The sequence below is a fragment of the Hyla sarda genome, chromosome 9, assembly GCF_029499605.1.
Source record: "Hyla sarda isolate aHylSar1 chromosome 9, aHylSar1.hap1, whole genome shotgun sequence".
Taxonomy (NCBI): Eukaryota; Metazoa; Chordata; class Amphibia; order Anura; family Hylidae; genus Hyla; species Hyla sarda.
The window spans coordinates 101,194,987-101,218,207 of record NC_079197.1 but is presented as its reverse complement, the minus strand read 5'-3'; the positions used below and the strand labels follow the sequence as shown (position 1 = coordinate 101,218,207).

Below are 23,221 nucleotides of genomic sequence, written 5' to 3'. Positions count from 1 at the left end.
AAAAAAATGATTAAAACTTGCCAAATGCAAACTGGGCTTTTTCCTTGAATACAATCCACAGAGCATACATTACATGTGAACATAGCTTTAAATAAGAGTTTCTCAACGACAAGTTGCATGCAGTAGACAAGCTCACTTTATGTCATCACATAAGGAGTACTGAATATAGATTGAGATGACTCATTCTGTCAGCACAAACAGCTCTTTACCTATGAACTGTACCCTTTCACAAGAATTCACACAGGCCAGAATGATTTTCAGAAGTTTTCATTTGTATGAGTCCAGGTGCAGAGAGCTCAACAAACTCTGAGATGTAAGTGCTCAGCTGTGTGCTGTACCTCCTTGGCTGTTATAAGCTTTGTTTGTCTAATCCTAAAATCTCAGGAGAGTCAAACGAACGTGAAGAGGCACAGTTCTCAAAACCTTTGTTTAAGTGTAATTGGAAGCCTCAGGAGTGGACCCCACTGATCAAAACATCCAACATGTTGATAAGACACAGTAGAAGTCTACTAAAATGATGGATCCCCTTAAAATATAACCATGTTTCAGCTTATTCAAATATACCCTATAACAAGAAATATGTCAATTTCTTCATGGCTGCTTAGAGTCATGAATGACAGGTCAAGAGGCTTTAATGTAAACTAAATAAGCCCTAATGCATGAATATACTATTAGCTTGAACAGATCTAATAAAGAAGTTGTTGGGGAGCAGAGAAGGTATTACCTCCCTGGCACTCGACCTCTGCTTGACTCAGAAGTGTACCTTCCAAGACTAGAGGAGGTGGGTACAATATTACCATCTCATGCTGCCAAAAACAAGGTTTCAGCCACATTTGAGGATCACAATATAGTACATGTCCCCTTGTTTTGGGAGGGTATACTTCAGAGACACTAGCAGGTAGAAGTGAAGGGCCGGGAACTAGAAAACGCAATTCCCTTTCTACTCCCAGGAGAACCATTTTTTTACTGTATATCTGCGTAGGGAAATAAGTCAAAAAGACCACGATCTGAACTTGTTTTCCGGTACCAATTAGTTAATTTTTGTCTACATTCTACATAAATCACATAAAAATGCCAAAAGGTCCCTCTTTTTATAGAAATCATTATAGAGAACATAATCCCGTCTGAGTGCAGCATCAACTTTGTCCAAGCTGAAGCACAGGCATGGACAGACCAGTAAGTTAGGGTAGGACTAGCACTCCACTGTGCTCACTCCTGTCCTATCAGACTGCAGCATGAAAACAGGAGTAGTTACAGAGCAGCTTACAGTGACTGGATGGAGAGACCCAGCACAGCAGGCTCTGGGAGGAAGCAGAGTCATGCTAAGGGACAACAAGTGAGAACACGCCTCCTGCAAAGCACAGAATTAAATACCAAATGAGCAACAAATAGAAGATATTTGTGAGAGAAATATAGACGCTAGACACATAAAAATATGTACATGACCAGGATTAAGTATGCAGTATTATTATTTTTTTTTTTTTGGGGGGGGGGGGGGGGAGGAATAGGACAGGTACAGTTGAAAAAAGCCATCGATGAGTTAAACACTGTGACCAGCTTAAATTTCTAAAAGAAAACTTTGTTGCTCATAACAGCCAATTACAGTGCACCTTTCAATATTCAATAGCAATAAAAAAAAAATGTAAACAAGCATCTCTGTGATTGGTTGCATTTTTCTTTTAGGAAGTTTGTATGCCACACTATTTAGGCATACCCTGAATACATCTGTAGGCAGCACATACTGTACCAAAATGTTTATGAATGGTATCAGAAATAGCTGCACAAAAACACTCTAAAATGCCTGTTTATATATTTTTTCTTCAGATCAGCCATAAAATTAAAATCTTTGACAGATGAAGTGAATAACAATGACACCTTGTCAAGTGGTGGGATATTTAAGGAAATGAACATTGTGTTCTTGAAGCTGATGTGTTGGAAGCAGGAAAAAAGGCAATGGTCAAATCGTAAGGGCTAAATGACTCATTTAGTGTATCATATAAATGGCAGGTATTAGGTTTGTGACTTACCTGGGGAAGAGATGGCACCATTATGCACTTTGAAAAGAAAGGAAGTTAGTGGAAGTGGGCAATGTTCTGCTGGAAAATCTTGGGTTCTGCCATTCTGTGGATGATTCTTGACACGTACCTACCTAAAAACATTGTTGCAGACCAAGTCCACCCTTCATGGCAGCAGTTTTACCTAATAGCAGTGACCCCATTCTGCAGAATAATGCGCACTGCCACACAGCAAAACTTGTTGAGGAATGGCACAAGGAATGTGACGTGCTGGAAAAACAAGTCGAATCCAAAAAATCTGCTGCTAATGTCTTGTTGCCATATACGAAAGGATACCTCCAGATGTCTTATGGAGCCCCTGACTTGATATGTCAGAGCAGTTTGGGCAGCATGAGGGGGACCTACACAATATTAGGCAGGTTGCTCTAATGTTATTGGTAGTTAGTGTACCCACCTGACAAAGAAACCACTAAAGTAGTGTTTTTGTTGTTTTGTTTGTTTTTAAAAATCCAAATCACAATGGTCAAAATTTTCACTCCTCATTAACATAACACATTACAATAAGCGAACAACAAATGTAATAAACAGTACCAACCAAGTTTTATTAATGTGTACAGACAAAATAACTTTCCAATATGAAATTAAATTTACAGGACACACAATTCTCCCATCATTGGTAAATTTTAAACTATACAGCAGCATAAACTGACAGCTGGAAGATATTATCTAGTGATATGCTTTATATTATTCCAGCACAATACTGAATAAATTAGTTTTGTTTGTAAACTAAGAGATTGCATATTTTATGCTGTACCTGTGTAACTGACAGTGAACTAACTAAGGTTGAGGTCATCGATTATAAGATCTAAACTGGCAGCCGCAAGATCACAAAAATATAATAAAATAGAAAAACAACAAAAACAGGTCTATGGCATCAGTCATATAAAACCAGTGTTGTGTGGCATTACAGATCTTCTGACTTAGTGAGAATTTTAATACATTAGAAAAGTTTTCATTTTCTAGGAGGGAAATACTTTTATTAGAGGCCCATTAAGAATAAAGTGGCCCAAATATAATTTAGTAGCTTTATACATGGCAAGCTTTAACAGGTTAAAGATTCCAAAACTATTAATTGTCAGAGAAGTGGTTTTCTAGAGTAGATTCTGAACCACAAATGATATTTACACCAATGAGGATTCCAGGGTCAGACTTCAGCCAACAGTCCCTTACTGGATCCTAAAAGTGTGCAGTCATCTTTGGGTAAGCTTCACTGTCCTCCCCACTTTCATATTCAGTTTAAAGTTGGGTTCACATTATTGTAGTACAGACACATTTTTGCACCTTTACTAGGGGCACAAGTCCTGGCCAGACTATTGGGTCTACTGACCCAAAATGAAAGCTGTCAGTTCAGGTCAGTAGAACTGTGGTTGGGCCATGACTTGTAGCTGTAATTCAGATGCAAATATGTGCCTGTATTACATTAATGTGAACCAGGCCTCAACTCACAAATTAGGGATACCACATTTATTACATGCTTTATTCCTGGTCTAAAAAGAGGCATAAAAAGAGTAAAGGGCAGGTTTGTGCTTTAAAATACAGTATTCACAGTGATGAAATATGGTTCCAAAAAGAAAGACTTTGGGAAGATGCTAACTCTAAGTTTACTAATCACCAAAATCATGCAATGATAGACTCATGTCAAACTCTAGAAGTAACCCAGTATCCTCTGGTGTATTGTCGGTTCATTCACTGGCTGCTCCGTCACACCTACAGTTTAGGTTTTTGCTCTAATCTTTCAGAAAGGGAGAAACACAAATGTAACAAAAAATAAATATTTGAAATTAATGGAGGAAATACCTTCTAGTCTGTTTTACCTTGCACATGCCAGAGAATATCTTAATAAAAATAATAATACTGTACCTTTTGCTTAATGCTAAATAAAACTAATATTGCCACTTACAAGAAGAACAATGGTGTATAAAGTGAGAAATGCAAAGGTGGGGAACTTCATGTACCAGTCAAACGTATATTTGTTCAATGAAGAAGGCATCTTTCCATAATATAGATCAAGTAAAATACATAGACTTTGACTTAAAAAAAAAAAAAATTAACTTTCAAAATATCTCTTTTTTTTTTTTTTTTTTTTTTTTTTTTACATATCATAGTTTACTTTGTACCAGAAAATTAGATCTTGTATCAATCAACAAGCAAACTGATTTTACGCAACTTACACCCCTTTAAGGGTATTTTCTTATAGTACAGGTTTAAATTCTCCCAAGTGCTAAAGCAGCACATAGCTTAAATACGTACAGAGCAGATCTGGGATGTAAAATGGTACCAAAAGTGCAACATGGAAGTCAGTTCTGAACCATTTTACAAGACAGAGCCACTTTAGGATCACAGCAATATCTCATTAGCAAATATGTAAAACATGCCTTGAGAACTCTGCCCCCACCCCCTCACAAAAATAAGTCTACTAAAAAAAATAAAAGAAAAAAAAAATCTTTCTTTTGCCAACACATTAATACGAGCTTTAAATGGCTGTACATTTAATCTGTGTGGGAAAAGCAGGTACATGTCCATTTGAAATCCAACACGGCTTCACGTGTTCTATATCTGTATCGTGTCTTCTAGTCACCTTAGCCTGGTTTTACAGCAGAAAGGCTGGAGTGACAATCTTCACCAGGGTTTCCATGGTAATGCACTCAGTCTGTGGAAAGTAAAATACAAATGAAAAAAGTCAATTAATGCCAAACAATGAAAGTGTACAAAATGTCACAGCTCTAAGTGTTTTAGTGTTCACATAGCTGGCAAGATTATATATTAAAATGCTGTATTTGAATGATTAGTACTGACATGGAAACACCTCTGCTTACAATAAATGACTAAACAGGAAAGGATGGAAAACAAAAGAAACTTAATGTGATAATAATCGTGAAGATTATCAATACGATATTTACAATGGCTATTTGGATTTGGATTATCACTCTGTACAGTTTACAACACATAAACTAAAGTCTTGACACTCAGTTCACTGTGACACGCTCTAAGAACACCAGATCCAGTCTCAGGAACACTGTTTACAAGCACGTGATTTTCCGCCTGTTCAGCCAGGCTCCATCACCAGCCAGAACCTGCACATCAATAAATTATTATGAACGGAGCGTTATGATGAACACCGGTTTACTCACCAAGGATTTAATTGTAACAAAAAAATTAAATAAAAATGTAAATAAAACAATAGGGAAGGCTCACTTAATTCCTGTTCACACTGCTAACTGAGCAAACCACCTGACACCAATACCCGCAGTGTACAAAATAGATGAAGAATGAATAAGATAAAAATTGTGCTCAAAAGGTTATATGGACTACTGGTACGGATAATAAATTTAATATATTATCAAAATGTATTATACGAGACCATACAATACGACAATAAAAACATAAAATATACCACAATCTAAAATTTCTTTAAAAAATTGTAAAACTACAATCCAAATTCTACCTTTGGTGAGCCACAGGGCCCTTGTGACGCACCTAGGATTAAAACTAATAAAAAATAAAAAAAAAAGCTGCTTAATAATAGACTGGAAAATACATTAAATTAGTAGATTAGTGGATAAGACACTCTGTAACTTGTAGTCCACCGATATTTATGCCCAGGAGGTCCCTTAGAGAAATAGTCACTGGCTGTGTTATAATCCGCCACTTATTCAAGAGAGGTGAGGGGTGACACTGACATTGCTATTGGCAGTGACTCCATAACTATGTGCAAATGGAACAGACAACAGGTGGAAATTATAGGCAATTAGCAAGACACCCCCAATAAAGGAGTGGTTCTGCAGGTGGTGACCACAGACCACTTCTCAGTTCCTATGCTTGCTGGCTGAGGTTTTGGTCACTTTTGAATGCTGGCGGTGCTTTCACTCTAGTGGTAGCATGAGGCTGAGTCTACAACCCACACAAGTGGCTCAGGTAGTGCAGCTCATCCAGGATGGTACATCAACGCGAGCTGTGGCAAGAAGGTTTAATGTGTAGCATAGTAGTTCATAAGGTTGAAAAAAGACCAGAATCCATCTAGTTCAACCTATATCCCTAATGAGTCCCTACTGAGTTGATCCAGGGGAACGCAAAAACTCTCATACTAGAGGTAAAAATTCCTTCCCACCTCCAAATATGAATAAATCTCTGGATCAACATGCTGTCCCTAAAGAGCTAGTATACATAACCATCAATGTTATTAGTCTCCAAAAATTCCTCCAGACCCCTTTTGAACTCTTTTACAGAGTTCACCATGACCACCTCCTCCTGGAGAGAATTACACAGTCTCACTGCTCTTACAGTAAAGAACCCCCATCTGTGCTGGTGTAGAAACCTTCTTTCCTCTAAAGGTAGAGGATGCCCCCTTGCTGCTATTGATACAGTCCTGGGTATAAATAGAACATGGGAGAGATCTCTGTACTGTCCCCTGATATATTTATACATAGTTATTAGGTCTCCCCTAAGCCTTCTTTTTTCTAAACTAAATAACCCCAATTCTGATAATCTTTCTGTATTACCCTGGTTGCCCGTCTTTGAACCCTCTCCAGCTCCACTATATCTTTCCTGTACACTGGTGCCCAGTACTGTACACAGTATTCCATGAGTGGTCTGACTAGTGATTTGTACAGCGGGAGAATTATTTCCTTGTCGTGGGCATCTATGCCCCTATTGATGCACTCCACGATTTTATTTGCCTTGGCAGCAGCTGCCCGACACTGGTCACGTCAGTCGTCCCAAGTGTTCTCCCATTTAATATATAACCCCGTCCCAGATTTTTCCTCCCCATGTGCATTACCTTACATTAATCAGTGTTGAACTTCCCAGCCACTTCCCAGCCCAAACCTCCAACCTATCCAGATCCATTTGTAACAGTGCACTGTCCTCTAGTGTTTACCACTTTACAGAGTTTAGTATCATCTGCAAAGATTGCTACTTTACTATTCAACCCCCCTACAAGGTAATGAATGAATATATTAAATAGAACAGGACCCAAGACTGACCCCTGTGGTACCCCACTAGTAACAGTCACAAAATCAGAATAAGTACCATTAATAACCACCCTCTGTTTCCTATCTGAGCCAGTTACTTACCCACATGCACACACTCTCCCCCAGCCCAAGCATTCTCATTTTATGCACCAATCTTTTATGTGGCACCGTATGAAATGCTTAGGAAAAATCCAGATATACAACATCCAGCGATTGTCCCTGGTCGAGTCTGGAGCTTACCTCCTCATAAAAGCTGATCAGGATAGTTTGACAGGACCGATCCCTAATAAAGCCATGCTGATATGGAGTCATACATCAATATACTCCAAAATAGCATCTCTTAGAAAACCCTCAAACAATTTACATACAATGGAGGTTAAACTAACAGGTCTGTAATTCCCGGGGTCACCTTTTGTCCACTTTTTAAATATTGGCACCACATTTGCCATGTGCCAGTCCTGGGAACAGTCTCTGTTACTATAGAGTCCCTGAATATTAAAAATAGAGATCTGTCTATTACATTACTTAATTCCTTTAGAACACCGGGGTGAGTGCCATCTGGACATGGTGATTTGTTTATTTAGATTTTTTGTAGGCGGCACTGTACTTCTTCCTGGGTTAGACAGGTGACCTGTACTGGGGAGTTTTCTTTATCACACTGTAATTCACCTGGCATTTCATTTTCCTTGGTGAATACAGTGGAGAAGAATTTGTTTAGTATATTTGCTTTTTCCTGATCCCTGTCTATAATTTCTTCCTCATCATATTTTAAAGGGCCAACACTTTCATTTTTAACCTTTTTGCAATTTATATAGTTAAAGAACATTTTGGGGTTAGTTTTACCCTCTTTGGCAATGAGTCTTTCTGTCTCTATTTTTGCGGCTTTTATCTGTATTTTTACATATTTTAACTTTTTCTCTATAGCTTTTTAATGCTTCTTCATTGCCATCCTGTTTTAGTAGTTTAACCTCTTAAGAACGCAGGGTGTACCTATTATGCCCTGCGCCCGGTCCCGGTATTTAAAACGGGGTCACGCTGTGACCCCTCTTCATACCGGGTAGGTCCCGGCGGCTTATGATAGCTGGGACCCTGGGCTAATAGCGTGCTGCACAGATAGTTGTGCCGTGCGCTATTAACCCTTCAACTTTGATTGCCGCGTCTAAAACGAAATTAAAAGCTTCCCGGCAGCTCAGTCGGGCTGAGGGTAGATACATCTTACAGTAAGAATTTAAGATATTCCTAAAAGTCTCCCATTTAGTGTCAGTATTCATATTTTTGAGGACATTATCCCATTTTATATTGTTAAGGGCTTCTCTGAGTTCATTGAACTTTGCCTTCCTAAAGTTCATTGTTTTTGTGGCCCCTCGAGAGATTCCCTTATTGAAGAACAAGTTATAATGTATTATATTATGATCACTATTTCCTAGGTGTCCTACTTGCACATCAGTTACTCTATAGGTCTGTTGGTCAATATTAAGTCTAGTAGGGCGCCCCCTCTGGTCGGGCCCTGTACCATTTGGGACAGATAATGTCTTTAACTATAGCCCGAAACCTGTTTCCTTTAGGAGATGCACAGGTCTCAGTCTCCCAGTTTATATCAGGATCGCTAAAGTCCCCCATTATCACTTCATTCTGATTTACTGTCTTGTTTATTTGCTTCAGTAATTGATCTTCTGCCTCTTCTATTATGTTTGGTGGCTTATAACAAACCCCTACCAGAATTTTTTTTATTTTTATCTCCATATATATCTACCCATAATGACTCCACATTATCATTTCCCTCCTATATATCCTCCCGAAGTGCGGCCTTCAGACTCGATTTCACATAAAGACAAACTCCTCCCCCTTTCCGTTTTGTCCGATCCTTCCTGAATAGACTATATCCCTGTATGTTGACCGCTCAGTCACAGCTATTGTCCAACTAAGTCTCTGTTATACCGTCATAAATTTTCTTCAGACAACCACTCCAGTTCCTCTGGCTCTAATCATCTTGCAATACAATGGTGTATGATATTTCTTCCGATGAAGCCTATCCCTATTAACTATTCTAACCCCTCCCTCCGCTCCACCCCAGGTATACTACCAAGTCCCCCCTCTCTATCTACACTATCTTCCCCCTCTACGTTGTAGGCTCCCTCCCCCCAAGTCCCTAGTTTAAACACTCCTCCACCCTTCTAGCCATCTTCTCCCCAAGCACAGCCGCACCCTCCCCATTGAGGTACAGCCCATCCCTACAGTAGAGCCGGTATCCAACAGCGAAGCCGGCCCAGTTCTCCATGAACCCAATCCCCTCCTTCCTACACCAGCTTCTGAGCCACTTGTTTACCTCCCTGATCTCCCGCTGCCTCTCTGGTGTGACTTGTGGTACAGGTAATATTTCAGAAAATACTACCTTGGAGGTCCTTGCCTTAAGCTTGCAGCCTAAGTCCCTGAAATCATTTTTAAAGGACACTCCACCTACCTCTTTGTCATTGGTGCCAATGTGTACCATAACTGCTGGGTCCTCTCCAGCCCCACCCAGCAACGATTCGCGATGTGCCGAACTCGAGCGCCAGGAAGACAACACACTGTTCGGCGATTCCGGTCTTTGTGACAGATCGCCCTGTCTGTCCCCCTAATAATAGAGTCCCCCACTATCAGTACCTGTCTGGCCTGCCCTGTACTCCTCCCTCCCTCCTTACTGGAGCAGACACACCCCTGGCAGTCAGAGGCAGAGTCCAGCTGCAGTACTGCTAGCTCTGAAATGGCATCCCCCTCATCTGCCAACCGGGCAAACTTGTTGGGGTGTGCCAGTTCAGGACTAGCCTCCCTGACACTTTTCCCTCTAGACAGTTTTCTAACTGTAACCCAGCTAACTGCCTGACTGTCCTGCACCTCCGTCCCACTATCCTCCCCCACCTCTACCCCAGAGAGAACTTGCTCAGTGAGCAGGAGACTCCTCTCCAGGTTGTCAATGCGTCTCAGGATCTGGGCTTCCAAATTAGCAACTGGCACACATCTCGCACAATATGCACCCTCAATCTGCTGTTCAAGGATTGCATACATTGCGCAAGATGTGCACAGGACTGCATTTTCCAACATGGAGGCCATACTAGATTTGGGGATTGCAAGTATTAACAGTAAAAAAAAAAAAGGCAGCATAGTGCCAAGTGCATGGAGGTTCCACCAGGAGACAGGCCAGTACATCAGGAGACATGGAGGAGGCAACAACCCAGCAGCAGGACCGCTATCTCAACCTTTGTGCAAGGAGGAGCAGGAGGAGCACTGCCAGAGTGTCCACTCAAACCGTCAGAAACAGACTCCATGAGGGTGGCATGAGGGCCCGATGTCCACAGGTGGGGGTTGTGCTTACAGTCCAACACTGTGCAGGACGTTTGCCATTTGCCAGCGAACACCAAGATTGGCAAATTTGCCACTGGCGCCCATGCTTTTCACAGATGAAAGCAGGTTCACACTGAGCACATGTTACAGGCGTGACAGAGTCTGGAGACACCGTAGAGAACGGTCTGCTGCATGCAACATCCTCCAGCATGACCAGTTTGGCGGTGGATCAGTAATGGTGTGGGGTGGCATTTCTTTGGGGGGGCCACACAGCCTTCCATGTGCTTGCCAGAGGTAGCCTGACTGCCATTAGGTACCGAGATGAGATCCATAGACCCCTTGTGAGACCATATACTGGTGTGGTTGGCCATGGGTTCCTCCTAATGCAAGACAATGCTAGACCTCATGTGGCTGGAGTGTGTCAGCAGTTCCTGCAAGAGGGAGGCATTGTTGCAATGGACTGGCCCGCCCGTTCCCCAGACCTAAATCCAACTGAGCACATCATGTCTCGCTCCATACACCAACGCCACGTTGCACCACAGACTGTCCAGGAGTTGCCAGATTCTTTAGTCCAGGTCTGGGAGGACATCCCTCAGGGGACCATCCACCACCTCATCAGGAGCATGCCCAGGCGTTGTAGGAAGGTCATATGGGCACTTGGAGGCCACATGCACTACTGAGCCTCATTTTGACTTTTTAAAGGACATTACATTAAAGTTGGATCAGCCTGTAGTGCGATTTTCTACTTTGATTTTGAGTGTGACTCCATATCCAGACCTCCATGGGTTGATAAATTTGATTTCCATTGATAATTTGTGTGTGATTTTGTGGTCAGCACATTCAACTATGTAAAGAAGAAAGTATTTCATACGATTAGTTCATTCATTCAGATCTAGGAGGGGTTATATTAGTGTTCCCTTTATTTTTTTGAGCAGTGTATAAATAGGAGCAATTATGGTACAGACATTTAGTACCCTTATATGAACTTGTGCTTCTCCCGATCTACATTTATTTAAAATAAGAGGACTACAAGTCACAGGAGAACTTGTGCATATTATCACTGACTCATTGTTATTTCTGGCACGGATATTTGTCAATTCAGAGATATTCACTGTTGGGATATCAGACTACTACTACTAATTCCAGGTAACATTTTATTTTAGTGGAAATATTCAAATAAGTGGTGGATTCCAACACAGCCAGTGACTATTTCTCTAAGGGACCGGCTGGGCATAAATATCGGTGGACTACAAGTCCCAGAATGTCTTATCCACTAATTTAAAGCATTTTCTGGTCTATTATTAAGAAGCTTTTTTTTTATTATTTTGGTTAATGTTATACAGGGTGGGCCATTTATACGGATACACCTTAATAAAATGGGAATGGTTGGTGATATTAACTTCCTGTTTGTGGCACATTAGTATATGTGGGGGGGGGGGGGGGACTTTTCAGGAAACTGTTCATCTAGGAATGCTCGTACCTGGCACGTTCCCAGAGTTTTTCTAGCAAGATGGTGCACCACCACATAATGGGTGTCAGGTCCAAGCATTCCTAGATGAACAGTTTCCTGGAAAGTGGATTGGTTGCCGTGGGCCAGTTGAATGGCCCCCCAAGGTCTCCTGATCTGACCCCCTTAGACTTTTATCTTTGGGGTCATCTGAAGGCAATTGTCTATGCTGTGAAGATACGAGATGTGCAGCACCTGAAACTACAGCTACTGGAAGCCTGTGCTAGCATTTCTCCTGCGGTGTATATAGTAGTATATAGCAGTGTATACGGATACTGGAAGCCTGTGCTAGCATTTCACCTGCCATGTTGCTATCAGTGTGTGAAGAGTGGGAGAAGAGGGTTGCATTGACAATCCAACACAATGGGCAGCACATTGAACACATTTTATAAGTGGTCAGAAACTTGTAAATAACTCATGAAAGAAAGTTACGTTAAAACCAAGCATACAGCATTTTTTGTTGTGAAATTCCCAATAAGTTTGATGTGTCACATGATCCTCTTCCTATTGAAAAAACAAAAGTTGGATTCAAAATGGCCACCAGCCATCTTGAAATGTCCCCCCCCCCCTCACATATACTAATGTGCCACAAACAGGAAGTTAATATCACCAACCATTCCCATTTTATTAAGGTGCATCCATATAAATGGCCCACCCTGTATAATTTTAATCCTAGGTGTGTCACAAGGGCCCTGTGGCTCACCAAAGGTAGAATATGGATTGTGGTAAATTTTTATGTTTTTATTGTGGTATTGTATGGTCTTATCTAATAAATGTTGATAATATATTTAATTTATTATCTGTACCAGTGGTCCATATAACTTTTAAGGACCATTTACCCGATTCAAAATAAAAATTTACACTGCAGCCTAAGTTTCAATTCTAACTAAACATATAGGTCTGTAGGAGTACAAACAATGCTGCAGTGTTTGGGTCAGCTCCATATGCTGTCTGTACAAAATATATAAATATCTACATAATATTTAAACTAAAATCAATACACCATGGCTAGACATTGCAATAAGAAGGAATAGAACACAACTTTAAGAAGAAAAAAAAAATTCTGCCTTGTTGCAGCTGCCGATAGGGAGTGCATTTTTATTTACATACATAAATATATATTGCTCTGGAGTGCTATGTAAACATGTATGTATGGACACACCCCTAATAGCAGCTGCAGGTAGCAATAATTCCATATAATTATATACCTGTGTGATCGAAAAGAGAATTTGGAGTTTCAAATAGGCTAAGCAATGGTGCAAGCCTTTATATAGGGCACTGTTCACTGCATATTTAACCCCTTAACGACGGACAGACGTGGTACTTAACGCACCAGGATATACATTTACGTCCTAAGCATAACCGCGGGCATCGGAGCGATGCCCGGATCATGCACGGCAGGTCCCGGCTGTTGATCGCAGCCAGGTACCGGACGGTAATGGCGGACATCCGCGATCCCGCGGATGTCCGCCATGAACCCCTAAGATGCCGTGATCAATACAGATGACGGCATCTGCAGCATCGCGGTCACTAAAATGGATGATCGGATCGCCCGCAGTGCTGCCGTGGTGATCTGATCATCCAGCACGGCAGCCAGAGGTCCCCTGACCTTGCTCCGCTGCCTTACGGGAGTCTTCTGCTCTGATCTGCCTCCCCACAGACCAGAGCAGAAGATGACCGATAGCACTGAACAGGATTAGAAATTGAATGATTGCTACAAATAGTCCCCTATGGGGGACTATTAAAGTGTAAAAATAAAAGTGAAAAAAGTAAAAAAAATAAAGTAAAAAAAAAAAGTGAAAAACCCCCTCCCCCAATAAAAACGTAAATTGTCCCATTTTCCTTTTTTCTCCCCCAAAAAGTGTAAAAAAAAATATTTTATAAAAATATTTGGTATCGCCGCGTGAGTAAATATCTGAACTATTAAGATAAAATGTTAATGATACCGTACTGTGAACGGCGTGAATGCAAAAAAAAAAAAAAAAAAAAGTTCAAAATAGCTGCTTTTTTTCATAAGATTTTATTCCCCCCAAAAAATAAAAAAAAAGTATTCAAAGTTTTATATAAGCAAATATGGTATCAATAAAAAGTACAGATCACGGCACAAAAAATGAGCCCCCATACCGCCGCTTATACTGAAAAATGAAAAAGTTATAGGTCTTCAAAATAGGGGGATTTTAAACGTACTAATTTGGTTAAAAAGCTTGTGATTTTTTTTTAAGCACAACAGTAATAGAAAAGTAGTATGTTATCATGGGTATCATTTTAATTGTATTGACCCAAAGAATAAATAACACGTCATTTTTACCGTAAATTGTACGGCGTGAAAACGAAACCTTCCAAAATCAGCAAAATTGCGGTTTTCTTTTAAATTTCCCCACACAAAAATAGTATTTTTTGGGTTGCGCCATACATTTTATGGTAAAGTGAGTGATGGCATTGCAACGGACAACTGGTCACGCAAAAAACAAGCCCTCATACTAGTCTGTGGATGAAAATATAAAAGAGTTATGATTTTTTAAGGCGAGGAGGAAAAATTGAAAACGTCAAAATTAAATTGTCTGCGTCCTTAAGGCCCAAATGGGCTGCGTCCTTAAGGGGTTAAAGCTTTAACCACAGAATCATATGCCACAGATGAAAGCTTAAAGGGGTACCCCGGCCCTAATACATCTTATCCCCTATCCAAAAGGAAAGGGGATAAGATGTCTGATTGCGGGGGTCCCGCCGCTTGGGACCCCCACAGTCTGTCATTCAGCACCCACCTTTGCTATCTCTCCGCAGCGCTGAAGGCTCCGAGAGTGCAGCGTGATGACCACGGGGCCGGAGTATCATCACACCCCCTCCCATAGACTTGCATTAAGGGGGCAGGGTATGACGTCACACGGGGGCGGAGTTGTGACGTCACAATACTCCAGCCCCGTGGTCATCACGCTGCACTCGGAGCCTCCAGCGCTGCGGAGAGCTTGCAAAGGTGGGTGCTGAATGACAGATTGCGGGGGTCCCCAGCGTCGGGACCCTCGCGATCAGACATCTTATCGATAAGATGTATTAGGGCCACTTACCTAAAATCACCCATAGGCTTAATACACATAATTATTGTTGCTAGTTGTTGGCACTCAAAATCTGAATTATTCAATATGGTGGTGCTCACAGTAGGTTTCTTCTGCACCTAGTACCACAGTCTGGATACTACAAGGCTCAACTAGCAGATATTTCAAACAGAATGCACATACAATAATGCATGACACATCACTTGCCATACAATTACCCATAAAACCACTGTGAGCACAGCAAGTGGCTGCCATAAAAGTGTTCACACAAATACAGATTTTGCATTAGGCTGTATTCAGACAGGGTTTAGTTAGGTCTATGTTGGGAAGTCCATCAGCAAAATGTTAAAAAGAAATGTAGGCACACAGCCAGACGTACACTTGGCAGACCCAGTGAGTTCAACACAGTCAAAACCTGTATAGAGTAAAAGTGGTGCAGTTGCCCATAGCAACCAGACAGCTTCTTATTTAAAAAAAAAACAAACGGCTCAGAAAAATGAAATAAGTGATCTGATTGGTTGCTATGGTCAACTTTTCCTTTGCACTGGTTTTGATAAATCTCCCAAATGAGCCTACATGCATTTTCCATACGTATGCACTTTGTGTGAGACTAGCGGTTGGCCACTTTGGCATTCCTATTTGACCTTTTTCTAAAAGAAAAACTGTAGACCCAAAACTATGCTGTATTCTTACCTGCACTGTAGTTCAGTGGGAACTAAGACAGGATTTGATCGTTTCACAGGTACTCAGATCCACATGAAAAAAAACTACATGTGAACATACCCTAAGAAGCGATTTAGAAAGCAACTGGTAGAAGAATACACAAACCATGGAGATTGACAAAAGCTGCGGCCCTGTACCACAGGATACTTTCAAGGCTAACAAACAGTTCAGTTGCTCAGTCAGTCAGTCCAAAAAATGCAAAAAGCAGCCAAGATATAAAAATGTACATATTTTTTTCTTCTTACAACTGACTGGAGTGAATTCTTGAAAAGCACATCCCTTCTTTGCTGTTAAAAGTTGTAGTATGCACTTTTTTGGGGGTCTGTGTGGGGGGGGGGAGAAGGGGGAGATGCAAAGCGCCTACCTTTGAGGCCATGTTCACACATGCAGAATTCCGCCAGATATTCCGCAGAAGCAGATTCTCATTGTATTCAATGGGGTTCTGCTGCGCTGTGTACAAGGCAGAAATTCTGCGCCAGATGTTTCTGGCATGGAAATTCCAATTTCCGTGTTCACAGAATAATGAACCTGTCCATTCTTTATGCGGAATCCACACAGAATTAATTGCAGTCTATGAGATGGCACATCTCCATGCGGTCCTAGCGCTAGCATGTTGGGCCGGTGCCCGCAGTCTGAGGTTTTAATTGCGGACATTCCAGACATGTGAACATAGCCTAAAAATCAATGCCAATAATTGGAATCTGTTTCTTGTAGCAACTAGTCAGAATTTAGCACAGACTAGAAAGTTAAAGCGGTGGTATGTTAGGTGCTGAACGGCTGCTACAGGGATTACGCAATTCAGGGACAACCACTTTAAGGGTAGGGTCACATGTGTCGTACTTTGCTGCTATGCATTTTCCTATCCATTTAAGTCAATGGGTAGAAAAATATGCAGCAGCAAATACACAGCAAAATAAGGCATGTGCGACTCTACACTAAGGCTTATTACAACCAATAAGACGTTTAATTCACCAGACAAAATGTTTTGCAAACAGAAAATGTTTGTACTGCACACTTTAAGCTCATGTACATGGCTGTATTATAGATAGGCTGTGTGTTTGACAACTTTGAAATACTTTCCAATTTTTGAAATGTGCATGAAGGATAAGCAAACTTAGGAGCTGAAGACATATGATTTAGGCAAATAGACTCCAGTTCAAGGCAGTTTTAGGGTTAAAGTCACAGATGCCATCTTTTGCTGCTGCGTATTCTCCTACCCAATGAAGTCAATGCATAGCCAAATACGCAGCCGATTTTGCTAACTATTGACTTCAATGGGTAGGAAAATATGCAGCAAAATACGGCACATTTGAGTATGTGTATGACGTCCTACGTATAGTTATAGCATCAGACAACACTTCCAGTTCCCAGACATTTCCCTTTGGAATACGGCACCTGAAACACTGTAGTGCATCACGTCTGTAGCCTCATAACATCTACCAAATTATGGGAGCAAAGCATTTTTTTTTACTATAAATTTAAATATAAATACAGAAGGTTTCAAGAAAGAAGTGATTTTAAAGGAGTACTCCGGTGCACACTTTTTTCATGTTATTCCGTCCGGGCTGCAAAATTAAAAAAAAAACGCACTTTATCTTACCTGCCAACGAGCCCCCGGAGCTCCGGTACAGGTGTTCGGTCCCCGGGCTGTATTCTTCTTACTTCCTGTTAGCCCGGCACGTCACACAGAGCTTCAGCCTATCACTGGCCGCAGCGATGTCCCGCCTCGGCCGGTGATAGGCTGAAGCTCTGTGTGACGTGCCGGGCTATCCGGAAGTAAGAAGAATACAGCCCGGGGACCGAACACCTGTACCGGAGCTCTGGGGGCTCGTTGGCAGGTAAGATAAAGTGCGTTTTCTTTTATTTTGCAGCCCGGATGGGATAACATGAAAAAAGTGTGCACCGGAGTACTCCTTTAAGTTGCAGAAATTTCTGCGAACCATCTGCTGTATGTGTACGTACCCAAATTTTTTGGGGAGCAAAAAAATAAAAAAATAAAAAAAGCTGCAGCTGAGAGAGTTCAGAATACAGAAAAAGCTGCAAATGTATCCATTTCAGTTTCTCTGCAAGTCCCACTCTTGTTATTGGCTAGATATGACACTGTGAGAACCCAGCTGCAGGGTATGTTCACACGTACATTAATCACTGCAGACCCATTGAAGTCAAAGGGTAGAAACAAAATCTCCTGAGGGTTTTTCCCTACGAAAAATCTGCAGTGGATTATATACAACATATTAAGGGGTTATTCAGCAAAAAGGCAAATTCAACAAATGTGCACAGGGTGCTTATGTATTTAAGGGAAGAAGAAAAAATAAAAATAAAAAAAAGAAGAAAGAAGTAGTACCTCCTGCGCTCCTCTGCTCTGCCTCTGGTATCACCACACCAATGCTTTTCTCTTCCTTGTTCAGGTGGTCAATGTATCACATTGCCAATTACTGGGCACAGGGGTGTCCATCCCCATCCAGTGATTGGCTGAGCGGCAAAGCCCCAATCTCACATGCTGCTTAGCCACTCATTGGCTGAGGCTGGACACTGAAGCTGTCACCAATTGGCTGAGCATCATTGTGATGGACCCCCAGAACCAAGAGATCGGAACCGCAATACCAGAGGCATATTTGTAGAGACATCTTTTTGAACAACAATCCCTTTAATTTGCCGAGTTTGTTTTGACCCTTTGTATACTTTATACCTGTGATTTTCATGCTCTCATCTGAGATTTTCTTGCTCTAGGGAGGTAAAACATGAAGCTTTCTGCTAAGTGACAGCAACTAAATATCCCATTAACTATAATTAGTTGACACTAAAGTTATATTGCAAAAGGCATAATGCTTCATTATACAAAAATAATCTTTACTTGATTAAACAAAAACACAAAAAGTTTGAATTTTACATTTGTCACAAAGTTTGCAAAGCAAGTCAGAAGGCGGCACAGATCAAAGAATAGCACAGTCATGGAGAGTTTATCAACTTCAGGGTTCTGAGTGGAGGGACATGCCAGTTGATTTCATTCACAACTACGCGACAACGTATCAGAGGCATTCAATAAAAACTCCTAAATAGACAGACCTATCTGCATAAAATAAGGTGCCTAAAGCCTGATCTATCAGAAGCAACATACAAAAAGAGTTTGTGACCACTGACAAAACACTCTGTATATGTACACATAAAAGATATATGCATACATTCTGCTCACACTGTATGTGTGTATGTAAAGCATAGCAAGAAAGCACTCCGCAACCAAAATCTGCAGACAAAAAGTTAAAACCCCACTTGCTTATTTGCTACAGCTACACATTTTACAACAAAACTATGCCCCAGCTCCTAAGCATAGAGGGTTTAACCTTCTCATCTGCCCAGCAACTGGTTACTTCACAGACAGCACTATATCCTTGCTAAAATAATATGCCCACGCACCAGCTGTACCACATGGTTAGCTATTCTTCAGGGTGCCAGACATGCCACCGCATGGTGCTTTTTGGCAGACACCATAGAAAAAGCACACAGGAAATTAAGGTTTATACCCACACTATTGAAATGCTTCAAGCTATAGCCCACCAAAACAGAAATACACATCATACATGTACATGAAAAATGGATTACAGGTTAAGTCTAATGAAAAATACACAAGTTTTGTTTTCTACAAACCTTTTCTGAATGCAGGACACTTCAGACAGTCTGATCTAGAGAAATCGATGCTCACATAAGCCCCACTTTCCAGATTTCTGCTGCCATTCTGGTGCTGGCTGCAGGCTGGTGATGCCGTCTCGCAGACACCATCGTGCATACTGAGAGCGATGTAATTTAAGCCATGCTGAAAACCTGTGGAGCAGTGCCTGGACATTTTCTTCTCTTGATCACAATTGCCTTCATCAGGCTTCAGCCAAACATTGTCAAAAGAGGCAGAACTATGCCTTTTGCCACTTTCAGTAAAGCAGGAGGAAGTAGTAGTAATTGTGCTGGCAGAGGAGAAAGTCTCTGAGCTATGCCTCCGCCGCCCTTGGGCATCTGCACGGATAACCTTGGGACCAACTACAGGCTCAGAAACAGGGTGAAGAACCGAAGGGAAACCACTGTTATAAGAGGTCATATCGCCAATGCATAACCGATTGACTATAGAAGAGGGACTGTCCAGTTGCGTGCCATTCTCTGCTTCACTAGGGAAGGGCCTTGGAGGAGTCATTGCCATATTAAAAGTCATTGTTGTGTAGTCATCATTCCTTTTATTGGAGGTACTGACACAAGCAGTACCACATAGATGCTTGGCAAAGTCTGCGCTGGGCTGAGTTCTAGAAATGCCAGCACAAGAATAGGATGAAATGTCTGTGAGAGAGTTTGACAGCTCAGCTGTGGCTTTAGGGGACTGTACATCAATATCTACACTCATGTAATCAGAAAGTGGGGATTGTCTATGGTCACAGCTTGAGCCCAATGAAGACGGTGAGCCTTCGGCAGATAAGGAATAAGGAGTACTACTTGCTTTATCACTGAAGTCAATGTTGATGTATTCACCAGGACTAGTGGGCTCAGTTGAATTAGAATGATCAAACATCCTCGGTATGGTATTGCTCCCCCTCATAGACAGCGTAAGCTTGGTTGGCCTTGTTGCCCTAATTTGTTGATCAAGAACACTAGTGGAAGATTTTAAGTCACTCTTAGATTCTCCATTAGCTTCTCCATCTGTTGCATTTTCCAAACCCAGGTGTAGTATCTTCCCAGGGGAGGACATGGGGACATACTCATTGTGATCACTGCAGGGCTTGGATGAGCTTTTAAAGCTTCTTGGTAGAGAAAAATAGGAGCTGCAGGCCCGGGAATGATTAAAATTAGAGTCATTGGTTTGTTTAACAGCTGAAGAGTTCCTGCAGGACATGTCCATGTACTCACCATTGGTGAATTTCTCTTCATGGCCTTTAGAAATGCTTCCTGATAAGGAATTTCTAACAGTTGAACTAACAGTTGGAAACATCATCATGTACCCTTTAGAGTCCACCTGAGAAGGACACGTAGAAAGGATCTGTTTTGGTGCAGAAACACTTTTAGGGGCCATTGGCAAATAGTCACTGTCATAAGAAATAGAAGGCATCATTGGCATATAGCCATCGTCCTTGGCTTTACTCCCACTTTGGTTACACACTGAGTCCATAACACCATTACTGTAATCCTCAGGGTGACTGCTGTCTTTCAGCTTTGGTGATTCAGAGTAGGCAAACTGCTTGTTCACCTCCTCAGAGTCTTCATCTAAGGAGGCAGCAGCATGGGACTTGGGATGTTGCAGAGCAGAATTGGTTGGTTTAGTAAAGGAGTAGGTTCTTTTTCTGAAACATTTGTCAGCCTCCATGTGGTCATCCCTGCCATTAGCTTGGCTTCTGGTGTTCATGGACATGTAGTCACTCAAGGTATTTTCTTCTTGAATAGGTGGGGTGTTACCCAGGGAGTCTGGTGTATTACTCCTAACCCGAAAGTACCTGAGGTCACCTGGGCTGGAGCCATATTCATCAGATGAGATAAAGCCACCATCGCTGGGAGAGCCACACACAGAACTGGAAGGCCTGGTCAGCATCTCAGATGCAGAACCATGGCCACTACTAGAGCACACACTAATGGGACTGGTCGCTGATGGGAAATGGGAGACAGGCAGAGATGCTGATCTTGAGTGGTACCCAGAATTAAAAGGGGCTCTGACGTACCTCCCGGTACCTTCTTGCTTGCCCAGGTTGAGCCTTGCAGTGTTTAGATGGATTAAGCTGCCAGTGACAGACCTGAATGGCCTGGTCATTGTACCTTCCCCCTCGCTGGAGGTTCTGAACCTGTATGCATTGTTCTTGGTAGTCGGAGGAGTGCCGGCCACACTTTCAGTCCGAGATCTCCGCTGCAAGCCCGTCTGGCTGGGTGGCAGGTTACCCAAATACCTTCTGGTAGTGATGAAGGAGATTGGGTTTGTGCCGGATGACTGGCTCTTGCTCCGGGGTCTGAATTCTGAGTATGCCTTAAGGGCTTTCATGGTCTCCAGGAATGTCTCATGCATGTTCTGGGCCACCACACAGTCATCCACTTGCATCCACAGCTCACCTGCCCCGGTGGAGGATGAGCGTCCCACCTCAATAAAGAAGTAGTTCTCTGAGTGGCCGCAGCGACGGATGTTCATGAGCAGTAGATGGACGCAGGCCACGTCTGAGTTGAGCTTGACCAGGTGCACCGCCTTGTTGGACAGGCAGAGGCGGTAGACACCGGACAGGTTCTTGGTCTGGCCCAGCCCCCGAGGCTTGACATTTACCTGCCAGACCTCCTTGAAGATGGGTCCACTGCGGAGCCCCCCATAGTTCTCCTCCAGCTCCTCAGTGTCCAGACATGACTTCTTGTTCTCAGTGATGAGCTCGCTCAGAGCCTGGTACCAGGCGTCCTGCTCCTGCTCACTCTCAGCCACCATGGCAAAGTACTCGTCCTTGGTGTACAGGGCCAGCAGGTGCTTGTTCTTGGCATCGGCCCTGCGGCTCACCGTGAAGCACTGGGACAGGAAGATGACCCTCTTGGGTGGGCAGGCTGTCCCGCTGCCCCCCAGACGCTGCCCGCTCCGGAATTTCTTCTCGTTGTCGTAGTACTCCAGGCGGGCCGGACCCAGGTGACTGGGGCTCCGCAGCACGAAGTAGCGCTTGTGGCCATGCTTCTGCTTCCGCAGGTACCCGCGCTTCCGCACGTCTTCATCCCCCGGCGTGTGTGTGGGCTGCGGTGCGCTCTCCTCCCGCACCTGAGACAGAGCTGGCGGGCCGGGCACACGCCGGTAAGGGGGCTCGTCCTGCTGTGGAGGAGACGGCGGCAAGAGTTTCACGGGCGCCCGGCTGCCTCTGTCCTCCTCGCAGTTGAGGACACCCGCCATGGAAGGAAGCAGCGGCGGCGGGGCTGTGGACTCTCCAGCAAATGAATTAACCGGTGCGGCACCCGGCTACAGCGTTATACAGCGGGCTGCCGAGGCTACACAGCGGACATGGCGCCAGCAGGAGAAGCAACTCTCTCCGTATCCCCGGTCCGGACGGGGCAGTAGCGGCGGAACCTCACCTCGCCGTACAACATTCACCACAGACAGACTAGAGCGGGGGAGGGAGAGCGGCACGGCGAAAACAACACGTGACCCCGCCCGGCTGCGTCACTCAGACACTCACCGCCCACCACGGGGGCCCGCTCCCTATCTATCAATGACAGAGAAGCCAGCCAATCATAGTGCAGTGCCGCGCAAACATTCCCGCAGAATGGGCGGGAAAGTCGCTCCGCTCGTAGCTCCCCTCCCCCTTTTTACTCACGCTTTTAGATGTAAACAGCGACCTGATTGGCGGCCACGGGGGAGGAGCGCGGGACTCTGCTAATAGGTGTGCATGTAGTAAGGGGGCGTATTCACGCAGTGGGATTCGCTTGGCGATGATTGGCTAAGAGTGGGAGCAGTTAAGGTTTGGCAAACTGTGATTGGCTCAGATGGGTGTCTACCTGCCCGGCCCCTCTCCCTTTGGGTGGGCGGGGCGTATCGCCTGGTTGTGAGGTGAAGTAAACAACAGTCTGGGGAGCGCGGCTGGCAGGAGGCTGGTG

General features: G+C 43.1%; 1 protein-coding gene across 1 annotated transcript; it reads right to left on the bottom strand.

Annotated features, from left to right (window-relative positions):
- Window positions 1–2,598: 2,598 nt before the first annotated feature.
- On the bottom strand, window positions 2,599–22,923 carry IRS4 (insulin receptor substrate 4). The gene is made up of 2 exons (XM_056537690.1): window positions 19,292–22,923; window positions 2,599–4,725 (listed from the first exon to the last, which is right to left on the bottom strand). Exons 1-2 carry the CDS (start codon window positions 22,518–22,520, stop codon window positions 4,721–4,723), a joined length of 3,234 nt encoding a protein of 1,077 aa, XP_056393665.1. The 5' UTR covers window positions 22,521–22,923; the 3' UTR covers window positions 2,599–4,720.
- Between the last annotated feature and the right edge of the window lie 298 nt (window positions 22,924–23,221).

Coding starts and splice junctions, on each gene's coding strand:
- IRS4 (XM_056537690.1), bottom strand. CDS start 22,520: ATGGCGGGTGTCCTCAACTGCGAGGAGGACAGAGGCAGCCGGGCGCCC.